This window comes from Pelobates fuscus, chromosome 1 (assembly GCF_036172605.1).
Source record: "Pelobates fuscus isolate aPelFus1 chromosome 1, aPelFus1.pri, whole genome shotgun sequence".
NCBI classification, from domain to species: Eukaryota; Metazoa; Chordata; class Amphibia; order Anura; family Pelobatidae; genus Pelobates; species Pelobates fuscus.
Window position 1 is genome coordinate 326,014,782 of NC_086317.1, and position 21,990 is coordinate 326,036,771.

General features: G+C 37.4%; 1 protein-coding gene across 1 annotated transcript in view; it reads left to right on the forward strand.

Annotated features, from left to right (window-relative positions):
* Nucleotides 1-20,371, forward strand: part of ANKRD10 (ankyrin repeat domain 10) — a 34,303-nt gene extending 13,932 nt beyond the window's left edge. Inside the window, exons 4-6 of the mRNA XM_063459879.1 lie at nucleotides 10,450-10,685; nucleotides 11,450-11,545; nucleotides 19,098-20,371. Of these exons, the coding sequence (XP_063315949.1) occupies nucleotides 10,450-10,685; nucleotides 11,450-11,545; nucleotides 19,098-19,543 (778 nt within the window). The 3' untranslated portion in view covers nucleotides 19,544-20,371. The remainder of the gene's footprint in view (nucleotides 1-10,449; nucleotides 10,686-11,449; nucleotides 11,546-19,097) is intronic.
* Nucleotides 20,372-21,990: the final 1,619 nt, after the last annotated feature.

Consider the following 21,990-nt stretch of genomic DNA (forward strand, 5'->3'; position numbering starts at 1 on the left):
AGATTCTACATTCTCTATGGCAGTAAGGATCAGGCAACATTCTGTGCGATATAGTTTATAATTTTGTACATTTTTCTATTTAAAAAAAAAATAAATTCTACTCCTGATAAAGTTTTTAGAAACACTTTATTGTCAAAATTTCACTTGACCTTTTTTTCTTTTCTTTTGTATTCCTGCTATACTTACAATTCATTGCCACCTTGTGGGTATGGTATAGGGGAGGAATGCTAATTTTTCGTCTCCAGTCTGATCCATCTTGTTATGGGTATAAATCCTGAACTAGGGAAGAACCTCTCTAGTCAAAAAGTAAATAGGTTGTTACTTAATTTTTCTTCTGCATACAAATATCTTTTGAAACCTGGTAGCTGAAATTCTGATCCTCTTTTGATATATATGTTTTTCATTTTTCCTTCTTAAAATTATTTTTTTTTAATTAACCGTGGAAACTACACGTGTTAAGGTTTTACAGTTATGCAATTTGAATTGACTTTTTTTCTTTAAGTAATCCTAGAAATGGGAGCATTCCCAATAGCAACTGCTGAATCTGCCACAGTTGCTGATTCTAAAACCTTACAGTTGTGGCAATTCGTGTTGAGTATTGCTTCCTTTCTGCACACAAGGCATACTATTAAGGTATTTGTTGTGGTAATTACAAAACGTCTGAATTTTTCAATCAAGAAGTAATGATATGCTCCAGCTATAAATTGGCTAATTATAGTTCTGGGTTTTTTTTGGTTTGTTTTTTTTACCCCACTTTCTTTCTATGTGTTGATCCCGTGGTTCATATTCTTGCTTAATTGATTGCTCTTATTTAGGTATGATCTGCGGTCTTGGCACCAGTTTCGTTCCCAGTCTGCCCACTTTCAGTGCTCATGTTGTAGCTAAAGCGGTTTTATTGCCTTCAAATAGGAGACTTTGCTTATGGGTGTTACTTTCATACACCTGTGGTTACTATTACTTGACATCTTGAAATATTAATAAATATGATCGTTCTTAAACCTAACTTTTTGCAATTATAGCTAATGCTATAATAATTTTCTAATTTTAGTATTGCCTCCTCTCCTATTAATAGGCAGACTGCCTGCCTGTTCAGCTACTTTCTTTTGCAATCTTTATGGAGACTGGCATTTGCATGTTGAAATGCAAAGTTTTATCTTACTCTGATTCAGACACTCAACGCACAACTACTTCTCTGCATTCTGACATAAGAATTGCTGCCTATTTTGTAAAGCCTTCTCGATCAACAATATCTCTTCAGAATTTGGTCTGTTGTAACATCAAGTTGTAATTTCTTGATCACAATTTTCAATACCTTTTTTAAGAATCACCAGTACTGCATCCTGTTATACCCAAGAATAGGCATAATGGTATACCTGTTCAAAATGTATTATTTTTTTTTTCCTGCAACAGTTGAAGAGTTTTATACCATTTCCAAATACAATTCCTGGCTTTTGTTGTGACCAACAGTCAACATTTATTTAACTTTTCTGGAAATAAGCTTTATTCCTTTTTTTGTTTGTTTTATAATTTCCATTTCCATGCTTCTTGTTGTGTTTGAGAAACACAGAAAAAATATCAATGAAAAGAAAAGCAATTGGAGACGGACATCAGTTGAATTGAGAGGTTGGAAGATGGAGGAAAATGAAAAAGTTGTTCCAATAATGAAGGAAACTATATTTTTACTTTTGTTTTTTTTCTTTGAATCTTGTGTATATTCAGAGCCATATTTAATTCCTTTAGTTCTTCTTTAAAGCATCACTACCATTTTTACAAAGTAGTGCTTTATATCCTGTACCCTAAAGCTGGCACCCAAACTCTAATTTTCTACTTTAAATGCATTTGGGTTGCATATTGCTTGTTTTATTTAATAAAACACATATGGGAAGAATTTTGTTTTACTTGTACAATTTGTACATGGCTTGTTCTGATTTCTTGTTTTGAATCATTCATTGAACTTTTGATTGCACAACTCGTATACCAATCATTCTTATAGAAACTATGGATAGTACTTAATTTTCAAAATACCCAAGCACTAGTCATCAAAATTAATTGCTCTTTTCTCTCACAGGACACAGAGTCCTCACCTCCAGACTTCTTCCTTCCTAGCCTTTACAGGGCAACACCACACTGAACTTCCCAGTTTCTATATGTTTTGTATGGTATGGTAATGCTACCTGATCTATCAGATGGTAGTCCATTGGGGGAAAGCACTGGTAGTTTTTCTTGGGCTTGGTGTTGGCAGATTCCTGATCTATATGTTAGGTTAATCTTCTGGTAAAGGTGGAACACCTGCACAAGTTGCTTTGTGCTTCCAGTTGCTGAAGGGAAATGGCCATCAGTTTCTATTAAATTTGAAAACACTTTTTTTTTTTTTTTTTTTTTTATTATTTCATCATTTTATTTGCTTTTTTTCTTTTAGAGGTGGTTTCTTACCCATCTTTTCCTAAATCTTGATGACCATTTTTATACTGCTTTTCATATTGTAGGAACTGGCATTTTATTTTTCACTACATGATTTTTTTTTTATGTTTTCCAATTTTATAAAAAAAACATAACGTTACCATTGTGCACAGTCGTTTCTGTGAATTCCTGATAACATCTTTAACCCCTTAAGGACACATGACATGTGTGACATGTCATGATTCTCTTTTATTCCAGAAGTTTGGTCCTTAAGGGGTTAATACCTTCCCTCTCATCGATCTGAGATCATGTCTTATGTACCATTAGTGGTATACACAGTACACATTTTTTACCTATCTTTTTTTTTTTTTTATTATTTTTTTTTTCCTCTTCCACAAAACTCAATTTTACTGTGACAGCTGAGAGCGGGTATTCTTTTCCTTCTTTGGTATATCTTGTTTAATGAATGATTCTTGTCTTCCTCCTGCATCTGAATTGTGGGGGGGAGGAGATAAAGTAGCTTCCTCATAAAGAGCACATTCTCTGGCAGTCTTTTAAGTGTGTGGTTTTTTGGTTTTTTTAAGTTTGTAGAATAATTTACATATACAATGCAATTTGTCTTGATCTTCAGAACAAAGTATAAAATGCTCCAATGCATGCATTGATAAACACCAAAAAGTTTGTGTAGCTTGTTTGCAGCATTACAGGTATAGAATGTTAGTTGGGTTTTTGTTTTGTAATTCCATTATGGTAGAAATCCGAATTACCTTTGAATGCAGAATCAACCTCAATCTACATCATGTTTTGAGTGTGTTTATTGTTTTCTTCGTCAGATGATGGTGATGTAGCATCATGTTAAATTTATTTTTAATATATTGTGTTGAATATAAACACTACATTTTCTAATGTTAAAACAATTTTTTCAGGTGGTCACATGGCCCAGTAAACAATTTGCTCAGAACCACTTTTTTTTTCCTGCATACACATGTCTTTTGAAACCTGTAACCTGAAATTGTGATCCCTTACGTGATACATATTTTCCTGTATTTTTCTGTAATTTGCCATTTCCCTCTTTAAATTAGACGTTTTTTTTTTTTTTTTTTAAACTGTGAAAACTACACGTGTCAATGTTTTACAGCTACGTAATTCGAATTGACTTGATTTTTTCAAGTAATCCTAGAAAGGGGAGCATCCCAAATAGAAACTGCTGAATCTGCCACAGGTGCTCATCCGAAAACCTTACAGTTGTGGCAATGAGTGTTCAGTATCGCTTCCTTTCTGCACACAAGGCATACTGTTGAGGTATTTGTTGCGGTGATTGGTTTTAATGCTAATTTAGGAATCAGTTATAGACTTTCTAGATTTGCATGCATATGTTACCCTAATATACAGTCTCTACTGTATCTGTTAAACTAACATGAACAAATTTGAGAGTAGCCTTATCTATTGGATTTTATTGTAGGAGGGGTAAAATGTGACAGATCTTTCATTTATTTAAATTGTCTGATGGCATTTGAATTAATCTTTTAATTGTATTGCTGAACAGTAATTCCACTTGTCAGATACTAATTTTATTTGTTCTGTTCACCCTTCTGATAAAGTAAATATCCCGCATATAGAATTGATATTTTAATTAGAATTGTATGTTTACGTGTAATTATGTGCTGTTTTGACCATTTTGTGTATGCGGTCCATTTGGAAGGGGATAAAACAAATGCACTTTTTGGTGTGGTTTTACTCCTGTTTGGTCAGATATTTGACATCATAAATGTGGGGTATTCCTGCCAGTTTAGCAAGATGAATACTGTAGCTATCCTCTCGGTAAACCATTTACTTCAGATTTGCAAACAAGAACTTATTTGTGAATGACTGACTATGAAAAACAAGAAATTAGCAATTAACAATACACATCTTAGTCAATAGCACCAGTCGGTTGTGGTGTGCCGGAACTGACAATGCAGTAGGCCTGTAATAGATGGCAAAAAGTGTACCATACAAATATATATATATATTCTACAATACCGCAATATTACTTGGATACAACATGAAATGCCTGATGAATCCCTAAACGGTTCAGGTATAGATAATGTATAAGAGGATGATTTCCAGTCGTGATTCGTGGATTAGTCCCAGCTCTAAGGGATGGGCTAACTGTGTATACTCGGCGAGATAGAGCCCAGGCCTTGTAGAGATGGTACCCCGGTGATTTGGGAACTCGAGGCATATGATTTATACAAAGCCACCATTAGTATGATCCATAGAACGTACGGGCAGGCTAGCTATTGCCAAGTGGCGAAGAATTAAACTAATGAGTGACAGGTGACGTCCTGCTAGTTGCCAAGCGGCATGAGAGGCTTTATCTATGCATTGGCCCAAGGGGAAATAGAGGCCACCTAGACACAGGTGGCGGGGTGATGGCCTCTCCGTGAATACTAAAGCATAAGATAGAATGGGATTGACAGGTGAGGCCCTCCCTATGCAACAATGCGAGGCGAATAACTATTCGTTGGGCCAATGGCGTCGTCCTCAGAGTATGAGGATGGGTGTTGGCCTCGTGGGACCACTGGACTATGGCATAGAGGCCAGAAACCTTCCATAGTGGACACCTAGATCCCTAACAGCCAGCACTTATCTGCTAATAGGGGACCTCAACGTGGACCCATTTAGAATGGAGTCTGAGAACGTATGCCTCTATGCGGCCGGGTCGTGGACTCAGACTGGAGTCTGAGGATGTATGCCTCTGCGTGGGCCGGACTGTGGATCCATTTAGAATGGTGACAGAGAACGTATGCCCCTGCGTGGGCCAAATTGTAGACCCAGGTATTACCGTGACCGGGAACGTATAATACAGCATGGGCCAGATCGAGGACCGAAATAACAGTGACTTATCCCACTTGAGGACACGAGGCAAGACAGGCAAACGCTGCCAGGAAGGATGAGCTCCCTGGCAGGATAAGCGTGTCACTCAGATAAGCGTAAACCCGGGTATAAACCATAGAAGAGGGAAGCAGGGGAGAGTATAGGAACATGGCAAAATGTGCAGAACCATCCGATGATCCAGGTCAAGGGACAGAGACCCAGTAACAAGCGCATACCAGCGAGCACGTTAGAGGCGCAAGAGAGCGAACCTCAACGCCGAAAACACTAAGTGAAAGGGACAGGCAATTACACCAGACGAGTGAGCAGGGGCGCACCAGACAGTAAAACCAAATGCAGGATCAGAACAGGCAAATACACCCGACGGAGAGTCACTAGAAATAGCAAATACATGCAGCAATTTTTTTATTTTACTTTTTTTTTTTTTAACATGTCAGTGATTTACATGAAAGGTTGTGCCCTTCAAACACTTTATATTTTTATATATATATATATATATATATATATATATATATATATAATTTTTTTTTTCTTTTTTTTCCTGTATCAAAACAGAAAACAAATCATGGGGGAATAACAATTACAAACCATATTGGAATACATCACACACACAGAACTAAAGTGTATACCATTCACAGGCTGCATGACTTAACAAACGCCCCAGAGGCTCGACCAATAAACAGACTGGTTATGGCAAACCTACTAGCAGACAGAGCACTGAGAGTGCTAAATCCCAAACCAGCTGAGCTCCACGTTAGTGGCAGTTACCATACCAGCAGGCCAAGCACCATGAGAGTGGCAGACACCATACCAGCAGGCAGAGCACCAGGAGAGAGGTAGACATCCTAGCAAGGGTGCCAGAGGTCAGCCAAGTGGACCCAGGGAGCTGCGGGCGACAGCAGCCGGCATGCCATGCTCGGCGGGTACTTACCGCCGGTTTGTGGGGAGTCACAGCTGCAGGCGAGAGGCGCGGCCAAGAGCAGGGGGACCAAGACACCTGGACCAGACAGCATATGGAGAAGCACCCAGGAGGCAAACACACTGAGTAGAGAGCAGACCTTGTGGAACAGACAGGCACGCGGCAGGGGCAGGACTCCATGATGGTACCGGGAAACCACGCGGGAGGTGAAGTTCAGCAAACGTGAAGAAAAGCGGGCAGCAAGCCAGGACACCGGACCACTAAGATACAGGTAAGTGGGTGAAAAGAACAGAAAATGTATATAAACACTTATAAAACATCATATAATACACCTGCACGGAGCCCAATAAAACGAGGTGTTGGAAGACCGAATCAAAACTGGAACAGAGGCCTCCAGAATGCCACAGTGGCTGAACAGGCTAGAGGCTGTACATAATACATAGGAAAAGACAGGTGAAATAAGGCATACATTAAAAAGACTTACACCTGGAATGCTTAGGAGGATAACTACTTATGCATACACAGCTGGCATAGAAGATTAGAGCTGAAAGCAACAGGAAATGCTAGAATATCTCCGTAATATTAGTATCAGATATAAAACTACATTGTTTAAACTAAACATGACTGACTGATCCCAATGCATGTAGACCATTCAAAGAAAGTCTGGGTGGTATTAGAAAGTGAGGGAATGCAAGAGCAGCAGACAAGAGAACTGCAGGCTTGACCCAATGAAAATTACATAATTAAATGCATACAAGCTGTCCCTTGGGGCATATCTGCCAAACAATGTTGGCCCAATGAGTACCTGAATACCCAGAGCACAAACATTAAGGTCTGTTAGTAAGAACATTTAGAAGATATTCCCCTGTACAGAAAATAAGGAATTTTACATGTATGTGTACAGAGAATGTATATACAAGGTTATATTTTATTTCCTTTACCACATGTATAGGTCCTAGTTTGGGCCTGACCTAAACTTAGACACAGTTGCAACACCTAGCCACATAATTACTAAACAATGAAGGCTCAAAAATGCATGAACACCCAGGGCAGACAAAGAAAACTTTAAAATGTAGAGAGAAACATTAAATTGCAGGGTGACTGACTAAAATGCATATGAGAAAAGTCTATTTGGCCTAGTGAGAGCCAAATAAAGTATGCAGAATGAGGTATGCCTTCCAAATACAATAAGTAGAATAAAGCATGCCGTGTATGATTGAAATAGGCTAAATTTGCGTTACTAGTAACATTTGCCATATCCGAAAGGTTGAACGAAAAAACTTACGGTTTTGTCGTAAAAACAAGTTATAGAAGCCGTGGATGGGCTGGATGCGGCAGTGCCCCATGAGCTTCTAGTGAGGCGGCTGTTCACTAGAGTGAGGTAAACAAATACTTTCGTGGGACATACTAGGCCAAGACCAGCTTGTTTGGAGTTTAGGCAGTTTGTGTTGATGACTTTTTGAACTGGAAGTAGATGGTTCTGAACTGAACAAGACCGGCTCATCAGCCTGCAACTCGCCAGACTAACCACAGTCTTCGATAACACATAATTAGCAATACACATCTTAGTCAATAGCACCAGTTGGTTGTGGTGTGCCAGGCAAACCACAGTGAAGTGGGAGAGGACTGGATGCCCTTATAACGGGGACCCAAGCCCCTCCCACAACTACAGGCCAAACCTTTAAAAAAAAAAAAATACACCCTCCCACCCACCCCACACCGTGGACAAAAGTATTGAGGCATGCCTCTTACAGAAGTCAGATGTTTCAATCAGATTCATGACCACAGCTGTGTAGAATCAAGCACCCAGCCATGCTGTCTGCATTTACAAACATTTGTGAAAAAAGATGGGCCATTCTGAGAGCTCAGTAAATCCAAATGTGGTACTGTGATAGGATGCTACCTTTGCAATAAGTCAGTTTGTGAAATTTCATCTCTGCTGGATATATCATGGGCAAATAAAAATATTATTGGAAAGTGGAAGCATTTAGGAACTGCGGCCACGAAGCGGAAGACCACGTAAAATCAGAGTGCTGACGTGCACGGTGAGTTAAAATCGCCGACGCTCTGCTTATTACATTGCTGTAGAGTTCCAAACTTCCACTGGCATAATAGCACAAAAACTGCATTGACCGGATAGTTTTAATCCCACATCAAAGTTTACACCAGCTGGTCTATTTAAAAGTATATATAAATATACTGTACGCATCCATTATCTCGTCTTCGCAGGGTCTTAATTATCATTCTCTTCTTATGTGTCTTGAGCACAATTTTTCCATTTTTGGGCAAGGAAGAAAACACATGAATAAACTGGAGAGCAATGCAATGAAACTGCACAACTTTCCTACATTTTCTTTACTTTGTAGACTTTGAAACTTGAAATATGTCTCTCTACTATTTGAGATTGTAATGGCTGAGCTTTGTGGAGAATTGGTGGCATACCTGGAACATGCAAGTAACAGTGCACACAAAAAATAGTTTTAAATTGTACAAGGTTACTTAAAAATCGCCTACCTTGGCAAACCAATTTGGTGATTCAGTTACACCATATAGCCATATTGTATAAAGCCCACCACTATGTCACAGCACCCCAATATCGGTGGGCCCTCCTCTAATCTAAACATGGGAGATTAACATGCTAACTGCAATACTTAAACTGCTTCCAAAGTCTCTTTAGATTTACACTTTCCTATGGTCACAGGTTCACTTATAGTAGAGGGGTCCAAAAGGACTACGGTCAGGATTCAAAATATACACAGATAAAAGGGAATTCAGGCATACCCAGAACATGCGTTCCTCAGCAATGCTGTTGCCTTCAAGGCCAAAATGTATACAAAATGCAAATTAAGGGACAGTCTGTGCACACAAAATATAGTTTTACATTTTATAAAACTACGGTCATATTGTGTAAAGCCCACCATATTTTATTTTTGTGCAAGCAAGAAAACACATGAATTAAACACCTGAATAAACTGGAGAAGAATGCAATAAAACTGAACAACTTTCCAACACTTTCTTTACTTTGTAGACTTTGAATCTTAAAGACTTTACGATATGTCAAGTGTATATTTGGAGATTCTAGCGGCTGAACTTCATGTGGCATATTCCACTCAACATGGATTTGATATGCATGCCAACTGTTGTGACTGGCGCAAAGTGTCTTTCCGTCTCGGTACAGAAGCTTCTTCTACCCTATTGCCATTACCAGCCTTTGCTGCACTGTTGGTTCTTTTTTTTTTTTTTTTTTTTTTTTTTTAAACCCTGTCTCAAAGAATGTCTCTGGATTCTCAAGGATTTAAAATGCATCTGTTAAGAAATGTTAATAATTCTCATTGCTCACTACTGGTAGCATATTCCTTTCTTTAGGAAAATCCATGCCCATCTTGTATCAACTGGAAAATTTGCACACACAAAAATGTAACTGGTTTTGTGATGTTGTCTTTCATAGTTCTCAAGTTCACGTGATAATTTTCACTGAACATTTTACAGTACATTGTCATATGCCATGCCACTCAGACCTCAGTACATTGAGCAATTTGGTTTTATATAATTACTTTATCTCATATCGAGGATTGCATTAGGATTAGCCTACTTTCTGCAATTTGAGCACTACAAATATCTAAAAGTCTAAGACCTGTAGCTTGCAGTGTTCATGATGATTTATTAAGCTTGTGCTACTCTGTATCCCAAGGCTGACTGGAAGTTTTTAGACTTTCATTTTTGAAAAGTGTTTTGAAGATATGACAACAATGTAATCAGCAGTTTCACAACCGAATATATGGTTTACCTCAATTTATGATGTCAAAATTCTAATCTGTTATAGTTAACACTTCTAAATGCCATAGACAATTGTTTAAACCATGTAAGCTTTTGTATCAGTGTTCTGAAGTTCATTTTAAATTTAGGAACTTTTTTTATTTTGTTATGGTGAGGAATTTAGACAATTTTAGGAAGCCTGTTCTAGTGTAATTTTAAAAAGATTGAATTGATTGTATTTGATTTCAATTTTAGAATTGTTCTAGATGCCATGTTTTTTTTTGTTTGTTTTAATGAGCACAACTGCATTTCAATGTGAAGGCAATCACTGCTACTGGAGAGGCAACCAACACACAGTGTTAGAGGTCCCTCCAGTAAGGGTGGCACTTTAGAGCCTTGCTATTGAGATCATCTTCATGCTTTGCCATCAGACAGTTAGCAGCTAAATGTTTCCATTGTACAACATGCCGTTTCTAATGCAAGTCTTTCTTACACAGCTTCAGGAATGCCAGTGGCTTGACAGCAGCAGACCTCGCACATTCCCAGGGGTTTGGAGAGTGTTCTCAATTCCTTCTAAACCTTCAGAACAGTCAACTCAACGGTTTTTATTTTAGTAACTCCTTAAATGGGCTTCCTCCGAGCATTCCACCCAACCATTTCAATGGGGGGAATAATCGTAAACGATCCTTCACTGATTTAGAGGCATCATCGGTAAAGAAGCGTAGAACTGAAGGTATGTGCCTTATTTTAAATCAAACTAAAGAACATTTAACTAGCCAAAACTTGACATTATGTATCTGGTTTATTTATGTACTCATGCAAATGTTCTATAGACTCCTATAATTGAGTCTTGGATTATCTTTCATTATGCAACAATTAATAGAGAAAGCAATCAGACAAAAACATAGTATTTTTCTGGGATATGTGCTTCTTTGAGGACTTGGTACATATAAATGTATGTACTAAGCATTGTGTTTTGTAGTGCAGAAATTATACTGAACCTTTTGGGCTGTTTTGATTATTCAAATCAAATGCCAATCCCTGCCCTACTATACTTATTTAAAAGTTTTAAACATGGAGGTAGTTTTATAAATTCCCATTTACGGTATCTCTGTACACACCATGCTTTCTGGTTTACGGTTTATAGTATTGGTACATTTTGCTTATGTGGGTGTGAGAGGGGAAAAGAGAATACTACATATCTACAGTTTTGCTACACCTGTCATATGCATGAGAGAAAGTGAATCCACTGAAACTGGTGACTTGTGGGTCACCAAAATCTCATATTCATACTTATTTTTACTAAAGCATCTAGTAATTGTAAACTGATTCTCGTTCATTGATAGTTGATTTGATGCTAGTTACTGCTTCATTCTATTGTGGCAGTTAGACCCAAGTCTTAAAACGTGCAAACCTTTGCATGCTATACTATCTTAGTTTAGCATTGGAGTCAGATTTAAGGTTTTTGTTTTTTTGTTTTCCTTCTTCCCCATGCAGTGAATGGCTTTTGTTTGTCTTATCCACCGCACCTGACTGGAGACCTGGAGGATGATGAGAACATGAATGTAGAAATTCACTCCGTGGAGATAACAGGTGGGATTGGGCAGATTGATGGCAGCTGCTGCAAGACTCAGATGCTTGAAGATCTGAAACCAATGGAGAACGAGTATATTAGACCGGCTGATGCTGATATTTGCACATTGTCTGCATTGCAAACCCCTTTCCGTTGCATCAGTCAATACGCTTATTTTTGAGCTCCTTATCCCAGTGTCTTCTGGTGGTCTTACAAATTTTCTGTCATCATGATTTTATAAATAATGTTAACATAATATAGACTATTAGGCTGGAATTTATTTTGTATCACTTTTAAGAAGATGACAAAAATACTCCAGGTTGCAAATTATTTTTATTTATTTTTTCTTCTTTTTTTCTTTTTCTGTTTTTTTTTTTTTTTTTTTCCTGTTAATGGTCATTTAGATGTATCAGAAAGTTTAATAGTCTGTTTTCAATAGAAATAAGCTACAAAACACCTATTTGTGTGCAGAGTAGTGGACTATTATCAGTCTGATTGCGGTTACACTTTATATATTAGATATTGCATAACCTTAAGACTAAGGTTGTGTCCTGTTTGTGTTTTTTTTTTTTTGCTCTGAATCTCTCAATCACTAGTGTGTTGGTTCTGACTTAGATTACTCTGTATGCACAGTGCTATTTCACCTTAATCTGTTGTAAATTAATTGTTTGCAAAAAAAAAAAAAGCTTAACTACTCAACCACAGCATTATTCACACCGAGCCATGATATGCCTCTTAACTTTCTTAATTTCTCTGTGCAGTGGCATTTGATCTAAAAGAATTTCCATAATATTTTAATGTTAATCTAACTTATTGAACTTGGAACACCCATGAGTCTTTTCGTATGATCATTTGTCTGTTAAAGTAGCAATGCACTAACCTTGCATACATCTTTAAGTGGACAGTTTAGGCACCATAACAACTTAATCTAAGTGAGGTTGTTTTGGTGCCAGGGGAGCACCTGGGCACATTCTTACCCTCAGGGTTTATACGGCTCTTGAATGGTTTAACCCTAAAGTTGCCTCCAGCGCCTGTATCCCCCCTGACTGCATCCAGCTTCTGAAAATTTCAGATTTAGGAAGCACAGAGTGCCAATGGGCAGAGGTCCTGCTGACTAACTGAGAAAGGTCAGCTGATGTTCTCATTCAATCAATGTCTCCACATTTTCAAAACTGGCTTGGGAAAGGTTTCTTTCCAAGCCAGTTTAGTGAAAGTGGAGTCAGCCCCCTGCCCGGTGGCACAGAATGCCTCTGGGGGGAGCAGAGATCAGCACTGGAGGCATCTTCAGGATTAAACCAGAACTACATTTAGATGAAATTGTTATTGTGCCTGGAGTGTTCCTTTTAAATGTGACATTCGGCTAGCCTTTGAACTTTCAGAATTGTAAATTACAAAATTTTGACTGGGCCTAAATTCTTCCTATAGTGGAAATGTTGGCACCAATAGTCTGAGTTACCCTATGAATTCAAATGTTTTTATTTACTCTGGTTGCACACACTCCTGTATGTGCTCTTATCATAGATGAAATAACCATTATAGCAAATGAAATAACCATTATAGAAGACTGATATATATATAGTATGAATAACTTTCAAAGCACCATTATAATTGCAGCAAAATTTGGAAAAAAAACAAAAATGGTTGCATCCGAAGTAAAAAGTGACTTGCTGTGCAGAGCAATGTAACTGCGCAAATTCAGTATGGAAGTCATTGCTAATCATGACCTTATTAGTATATTGTTCTGAGTGTAACAGATATGGAAACTACATTTATATATTCAATAAAAGGAAACAAAATCTTTGAAGTGCTACCTTTTCTATATAGCAGTACAATCTGTATAACTAGTAGGCCATTACATATGTTTACCTTTTGTATTTTTTTTGGATTAGTAACATAGAAAAGCATTGCAAAAAAATATTTTTGTTTTATTTTTTATTTTTCATGACTCATTAGGGTATTTTTATCTGTAAGCTTCGCTTTTTTGATTTTATATTGCAAAATCCCTGTTTGTGGAAGTCTCGTAACCAAATTCACAGAGAAAGCTTTAGTTGGATATATTGTTGAGATGAGCAGTTCATCCTAATAGGTCTATGTTGAACCCTATAAATATTAGGTTCCAGCAGTAGCATTAATTATAATAAGTAAATCTGCAAATGGGAACTCCCGGCGGCAAAAGCATTGCAGCACAATAAGATAGTTAAAATGCCAGAAGTCTCCCCAGGTAAAATTGATGTTGCTAATCTGGAATTGGAGCTTCCACTTTTAGTGATTAGCAGAGATGTGGAGGACTGCAGGCACCTGGGTCCCCAGGTAAGTGTGAAACTATGCAATAACTTTTCTGTGGGGCAACAGCAGGGAAGTCCTACTTGGAGTACCCTATTTTATGGTCACTTTTGAGAGTCCTTCATCTTATTTCGTAACAAACTGGCCATTGGGGCGATTCAGAGGCGTGGATACCAGCTACATTTCCTGATGTAACATTGGTAAGCTCTAGAAATTTTCTATCTTCAGTATTAAGCAAATTTAAACAGCTTGCAGTAAGCATTACTATTGCTGTATTGTGGTGTATAATACACTACTTGTAACAAAATAGAATCTGGATATATTTACTGCTGTGCAAATGTTTTAGGCAGTTGTGGAAGAAGACATTAAAGTAAGATTGCTGTAAAAATAGTCATATTAAAAGTTTGTTTTAATGAATGAGCAAAATGGGTAAATAAAATAAAAATCTAAATTAAATCAGCATTTGGTGTGACCTCCCTTTGCCTTCAAAACTGCATTAATTTTTCTAGGTTCACTTGCACAAAGTCAGTGATGTTGTTGGCATATTGTCGTTTGCATGGCAGTTATGCCAAACAATGCTCATGACCATCAATTTACTATGCAGGTTGAAACACAATCAATCATTAAGTAGACATTCCAAACACCTAAAGTGTTCTAGCTTGCTGAAATGCTTTTTGTGTGAAGGGTGTGTCCTTTCTGTATAATTTAAAAATATAAAAATGCATTTTTCAATATAAGCTGGCACTCTTATAAATTACCACCTTCATGGTGGTAATTTTGCTAAACTCCAGAGGAAGCAATTATCCAGAGCACCTGCCTTGCAAAGACTTGTCACTGAGCTGCATTGGTTAGTCTATGATTGGACATCCATAGAAGGTCTGGGCTTAGGATGAAAGGGGTGGGGTTTGCAAAGGCAGCAGATGAGATCTGCAGCTTTTTGCAAGCTACATTTAGATATACCGCAATGAAAAAAATGTATAATTAAATGCATGTTTTCATTTTGGTTATCTAAAGAGTGATATTGTTTTTTGTTTTTTATCTATATGATTTTTTTATTTTTTTTTGTATTTGGGCAGAGGAGTGTCTCTTTTTAAGCAAAATAGCTGTGTAGGGTCAATAAAACGGGGTGAGGAACAGCCAAGCTGCTGAATACAGTTTAAGGTAAAAAATCATAAACCGTGGCACAGCAACAAGATAAGTTGGAAGGTAGTATAAAGTACTTATTCTTAATCAGGCAGGTCTCCTCTAGCAGAAATTTATAGCCAGACATATGTTGACAGATGAACTGTCGTAGCTCTTTTGAAAATGCGCAAAGAAAACAGGCAATGTTGACTATCGCAGATGCCGTTGTAGGCCAAGGAAACTTCGTGCAGCAGATGATACACATACACATTGTGGACATCTTCCAATTGTCACTCGCAATTGGAAGATGTCCAGCATTGCCATCTATTCAGAATTTTCAGGATTCCGTGGGACCCATTTGCTGTCCAGAGAATTCAGATCAGAAGTGTTCTTCATGGAAGGCTTGAACCAAAAAGCCATAACTCTAATGTGGGAAAAAAAAAGGCCACTGGACACATTTTTAAAAAATGTCAGCAGTTGCACTGGGCTAATGAGTCAAAATTTTATATATTTGGCTTTAGCAGCAGGCTGTCTGTACGCTGAAGGGCGGGAGACTGGTGCAAGAATGAGTGTCAGCAGGCATCTTTGAAGCGTGGTAGGAGTATTTGCAGGTTAGATGCTTCATTTCTGCAAATGGAGTTTAGTATTTGGTCAGAATTAAATCTCCTCAATGATGCGCAATATAGACCTATACTTATTCAGGAAGCTATTTGATTGGCCCGACATTTATTCTGCAGCATGACCACTCTGAAAATGCAGCCACAGTCATTAAGAGCAATCTAAAGCATAAAGAACACAAAGGCCTGCAAGTGATGCACAGATTCACCTCTGGGCTGGGATAACCTGAAGAAATAGAAGCAACCACGATTGCCCAAGTCCACAAAAGATTTGTGGCTAGTTATCCAAGATGTATGGAACAACCTACCATTGAAGTTATTTTCAAAACTGTATGCAAGTTTTCCTAGCATAATTGATACTGCTTTGAAAGCAAAGGATGGTCACTGAAGACATATTTGACTGACTGTACTGAAAATAAATCAAGCTATTGTTTTTAAACTATAAACTTAAAGGGACTCTCAGTAAATCCCTCCCACCCTCCATCCCATGTAACTGAAGGGGTTAAAACCCCTTTCAGTGACTTACCTGAATCCAGCGCCAATGTCCCTCGGCGCTGGGTTAGGCTCCGCCCATGCTCCTTCCCCTGCCTACATCAACCGGCGGGAGAGACCTAATGCGCATGCTCGGCCGCGTGCATTAGACCTCCCCATAGGAAAGCATTATTGAATGCTTTCCTATGGGGATTCTGGCGCTGGAGGTTCTCATGCATAGCGTGAGGATGTCCAGTGTCCTTTAAAACACTTTTCGTGTTCTAAGAACACGGAACTCCCTCTAGTGGCTGTCTGATGGACAGCCACTAGAGGAGAATTTAACCCTGCAAGGTAATTATTGCAGTTTATAATAACTGCAATAATTCCCTTGCAGGGTTAAGGGTGGTGGGAGTCGGTGCCTGGTGTGTCCCTTTAAACAACAGAACTTTTGACGGAATATTTAAAGCAGATTTCTATATTGATTTTAATTTTTTGGCTTCATTTAACTGAATTAAATTACTAAGAATATCTGTGTTCAAAGAGCATTGACACTTTTGTTTAAAAACAAAACTTATTTTGCTTTACTTGTGATATTTCTCATTTAAAATTTTCTTGTCCTATGCAAGTTGGGATTTAAATTAAGCATAAATATACCCAGATATATTTTTGTAGTATTCAATTTAATTATTTTCATTAACTTACTGACATCTTATAGTTAATATCCAATTATATGTTTATGTAGATGGGTTATCTTGTACAAGCCATATAATGCTTCCATGTGTAAAGACGTTGCATATAGTCCGTTCAAGCAGCATTGTCCACAGTATATAGTACAGTTCCATATATTGATTGTATAAATGTGCCCAAAGCTAACATTTTCACAAAGAACAAACAGAATATTTTGCTGTAGAGGTTGTGTTTTGTCTTACATAGAAACATAGAATGTGACAGCAGATAAGAACTATTCGGCCCATCTAGTCTGCCCAATTTTCTAAATACTTTTCATTAGTCCCTGGCCTTATTTTATAGTAAGGATAGCCTTATGCCTATCCTACGCATGCTTACACTCCTTTACTGTGTTAACCTCTACCACTTCAGCTGGAAGGCTATTCCATGCCTCCACTACCCTCTTAGTAAAGTAATACTTCCTGATATTATTTTTAAACCTTTGCCCTCTAATTTAAGACTATGACCTCTTGTTGTGGTAGTTTTTCTTCTTTTAAATATGGTCTCCTCCTTTACTAAGATCCTTTAACCTTTTCTGGTAAGTTTTATCCTGCAATCCATGAACCAGTTTAGTAGCCCTTCTCTGAACTCTCTAAAGTATCAATTTCCTTCTGAAGATACGGTCTCCAGTACTGCGTACAATACTCCAAGTGAGGTCTCACCAGTGTTCTGTACAATGGCATGAGCACTTCCCTCTTTCTACTGCTAATACCTCTCCCTATACAACCAAGCATTCTGCTTGCATTTCCTGCTGCTCTATTACATTGTTTGCCTACCTTTGTCATCAGAAATAATCACCCTTAAATCCCTTTCCTCAGATGTTGAGGTTAGGACTCTATCAAATATTCTGTACTCTTCCCATGGGATTTTTACGTCCAAGATGCATTATCTGGCACTTATCCACATTAAATGTTAGTTGCCACAACTCTGACTATTTCTAGTTTACCTAAATCATTTGGCTTATCCCGCCTGGAACATCATCCCTGTTACATATCTTGGTATCATCAGCAAAAAAGACATACCTTACTATAAAGACCTTCTGCAATATCACTAATAAAAATATTAAAGAGAATGGGTCCAAGTACAGATCCTTGAGGTCTTGTTCTGATGTAACCTATACCAGCAGCTGGCCTCAAAATAATTAGCATGCTTCCTTTACATGAATAATATTGCAACATTAGCTCTCTGGAGCCAAGCCCTGCAGTGCAGTACTAGCTTTTTTTGTTTGATTGCTGATCAATATCAGCCAATTAGAGGCATGCTCTGCAGGGCTGAACACAAACAGAGCTCCCAGCTCTCTGATGGAGTTGAGCAGGGAGCAGCACCTAGCAGAATTATAATTAATAATAAAGTGGCTATGGTGCTTGGAATGTTCCTTTTAACAAACAATCTAAATTACATCATTCTGCAATTCAGATTTAATACACTATAATAGCTTAGTTCCGTCAATAATATTTAGCATAGGTTCTGCTTTCAGACTGAAAATGAATGGTGAAGACTTTTTTTTTCTTTTTTTTTTTCATTGTTGCAGGAGCTAAAACATAATCTTGATTCACACCCATAGGTTTTAGATCATCAAAGGGGGTTGCTAAAATCGTCTAGTACCTATCTCTACACTTTTCTTTGGTGCAACACACTAACCTTTGTAGTATGTTTGTTTCTGTACTGTAAAACAGGGTAAGGTTCATAACCAAATGCCATTTGAGATTGAAAGTGCATTCATGTGGGCATGACCAAATTTTCCAGTTAGAAAATGTATTTTACCCCTTGGTGACTGATGACATGTCTCAATTAAAGGGCACTCTAAACATCCATTACTGGTTGTAATACCAAGAGGCTCCTCATTCAACCCCCTCGCTAAAAGTACAAACATGGGAACCATGGTCCTTCTGGCGTTCTCCATACAGCTAAAGTGGCTGTTCTCATTAAACTTTAACTACCAATTTTAGTGCAACCTTTCACAGCATTCATTGGATTTGACCCAAAAAGGATGGGTAAATGAGAATGTCAAAGTGCAAATAGTGCAGGCAAGCCACTGAAAAATGGGAAACCGTTTTATACAGTTTATTTACACCTCATTGGATTTGAGCTTAACTTGACAGTCTCATCGAATGAATGGTGTGAAAAGTTGCTTAAAATTTATATTGCTAAGCTTGATGCTGGATGACAAACATCGGAAGGACTGTAATATGTTTGACTCTTACCAGGGGGTGGTGCCAGAAAATGCTGGAAACCGTGGTTGTGGTGTTTAAAGTGCTGTCTTAATTGCAAAATATACTGGTGATTTTGAATTTGTTTTTGAATTTTGAATTTGTTTACCAAGATTTTTGACAGGTGTATTTTTTAAATACAGATGAGAACGGTATGTCGCTCTTCGGTCCTTTAACAAATGGACAAGCAACTAATGGACGCACGGCACAGCTTGGTGAAATGGAAACAAGTCCAGCCAAGTGCCTTGTATCTTCCAAAGAATTCAACAGCAACGCTTTGCTGAATGGGAAAAGGGAGAGTGCAGATGAGCACGGAAGGTTCACAGAAAATAATGATGAGGTTGTTAGTACATCAAAGTGTGGGTCCTTGCATGCTGATGGAAGTCCTAGCAGCTGGGTATCTCATAGGCCATCTTGGCATGATGGTATTGGTGAAAGTTTACAGTATGGACATTACCATGGATTTGGAGACACAGCTGAAAGCTTGCCTGAGCACAGTAGTGTGGTAGAACATTCCAGTTCTGTCAATGTTGAGTGCAAGTACAATAGTACTTTCATTAGCACTCTCCACCAGTACCAGGGCTTCTAAACCAGGAAACCTATTTGTTTAGTGCAGAGATTAGCTTGGGCACAAATGTTCAATTTGAAGTGTAAATCACAACAAAGTGTCATAAATATGTGAAAGAAAATAAAAACATTAAAAAGTGGTGGTGATGGGGTGGGGATTTTGCATTGAGTTTGATAACATTTCACGATGTTCTAGTTCAAACTGCCAGTATATAAATATATTATTTTTTTTTAGAATGAAATTGGAAATAAACCTGGTTTGTTTTCTTTTGTAAATGAAGACTGAAAAAGCCAGTGACTTTATTTAAAAAATAAAAAGAAAAGGGGGGCATTTTGGTGGGTTGTTAATTTTGTAAAAGCAATTCCAATTGTATGGTGTGTTCAAAGAGCATTGAAACTTTTGTTTAAAAAACAAACTTATTTTGCTTTACTTGTGATACTTCTAATTTAAAACACATTTCTTGTCCTATGCAAGTTGTAATTTAAATTGAGGCTAAATATACCCAGATATATTTTTGTAGTATTCAATTTAATTCTTTTTATTTGATAGGCACATTTCATGCTGGGAAGCTATGCATTTGTCTGTTACATGCCTAGACCAGCTCTGTACCCTGTTATTACATTTATAGCAAGGTTAGCCCATGTTAGTTTCTGTTCATTGTAAAGACCTATTTGTGGGGATTTTTTTGTTCTGTTTTTCTTTATAACAGAATTAACAAAGGCATACTTGAAAAGACCTAAGTTTTATATTTGATAACAAAAACAATCTTCCTTTGTATTTACTTATCGATGTATATACTTTTACACCTCCTGATTTACATGTATATGTTTAGGTTTTTTTATTTTAATGGGGAGGAGGGAGGGGGGGGGGTCATCTTTATTAGGATATGTTTTTTTTTTTTGTTTTTTTTTATTTTTTTAAATCCCTTACAGATTCACCATAATCTGTTTGTTACCTAGTTTTAAATAGAAGTGTTATTGCAAATAAGTGATGCATGGCTCCTCTCCCACCCCCCCACCCCCTTTTTTTTCATTCCCTCTCCCCAAATGCAGTGAGCATGTAAAAGGTTGTAATATTGTCCTTTATTTTTGTTAAACGCTCAAATATTATGTATTCAACATGCTTCTCCATACATATTGCCAATGCTACTAATGTTACAGTTGTTTTGCTACTTGCTCTGTGGTGTGATAATTGTGTCAATATTTCTGCAAATTGCCATTTGATGTAACACTAAAAATGAAAACTACTTGGATTTAATACACCTTGAATAAGAGAAGAGGTGTGTGTGTGTGTGTGTGTATGTATATGTGTGTGTGTGTGTATATATATATATATATATATATAAATAAATAAAAGCAAGGAGGTGCACTTAGCGGTCTTTATCAATGTGCTTTATTCAAAGCACATTGAAAAAGACTTCTGAGTGCACCTCCTTGTTTTAGGTTTATATATGGACACCGAAGCAAGTACCACATTATTGAGAATTAAGGGGCGAGTGCCAAGATTATCTCTCATTGTGTATGTATGTTTAATGTTTACAAAGGCAGCTATAGCTCAGTGATTTCATAGTTACATAGCTTGTAGCATTTCTTTATATGTTGCACTTCAATCTATAGTGTTGAACACATTTAATATGCTATGCAACATATGGTACACCAAAGTTCTTGGGTCTAAAACTCCCATTAAATGATGCCTTTTGATTCATAAAAACATCCACCGACTTCTCTGTGAAGAAAGCAAATGTCCTTTCTCTAAAACAAATGCTGACTTTTGAAACACACCCATCACAGAGCTAGTAGCACAAGCATTTATGTTGACCTGGCTTTCATTGATGATGGTTTTATTTACATTCATGTATTTTTATTTTTATTTTGTAAATGTTACAAAGGGAAAAGCATGTGCCCTATTTTTTTTTCTTCTATTAAAATAAAAATATACTAAGTGGACTATGTCTGAACACAAATTTTGCAATGTTTTGTGTTGTCATTTTGTGTGCTTGAAACATTAAGCTATATTCTGAAAAGTTATCTAACTGGATCATGTGAATCTGAGATTAGGACCATTAGAAATCAGTTTATTGTATGTAAAGAAAAAAGCTACCATAACATTAAAGGAACTGTGGTTTTCTGAGTGACTGCCACAAGAGGTGTTCCTAGGCAGTAATGTAAATCCTGCGTTTTCTCGGCAGGGACTGGCAGTACACACCAGAGCAACTACATTAACCCCTTAAGGACTGAAGCAGTTGTACAAGTTGTGCTCAAAACAAAACTTTGAATTTGCGCTATATGTATGTTCAACTAGAATTCCTCTTTCATATTAAATGCACCCACACTTATATATAATTTTGTTCAGCAAAAACAGGGCTTTAATTTCATGTCAAATATTTATATATGAAACCTAATTTAATATGAATAAAATATAAAAATATTTGAGAAATTAAGAATTTCTTTTTAGTTCTGCGTGGCATA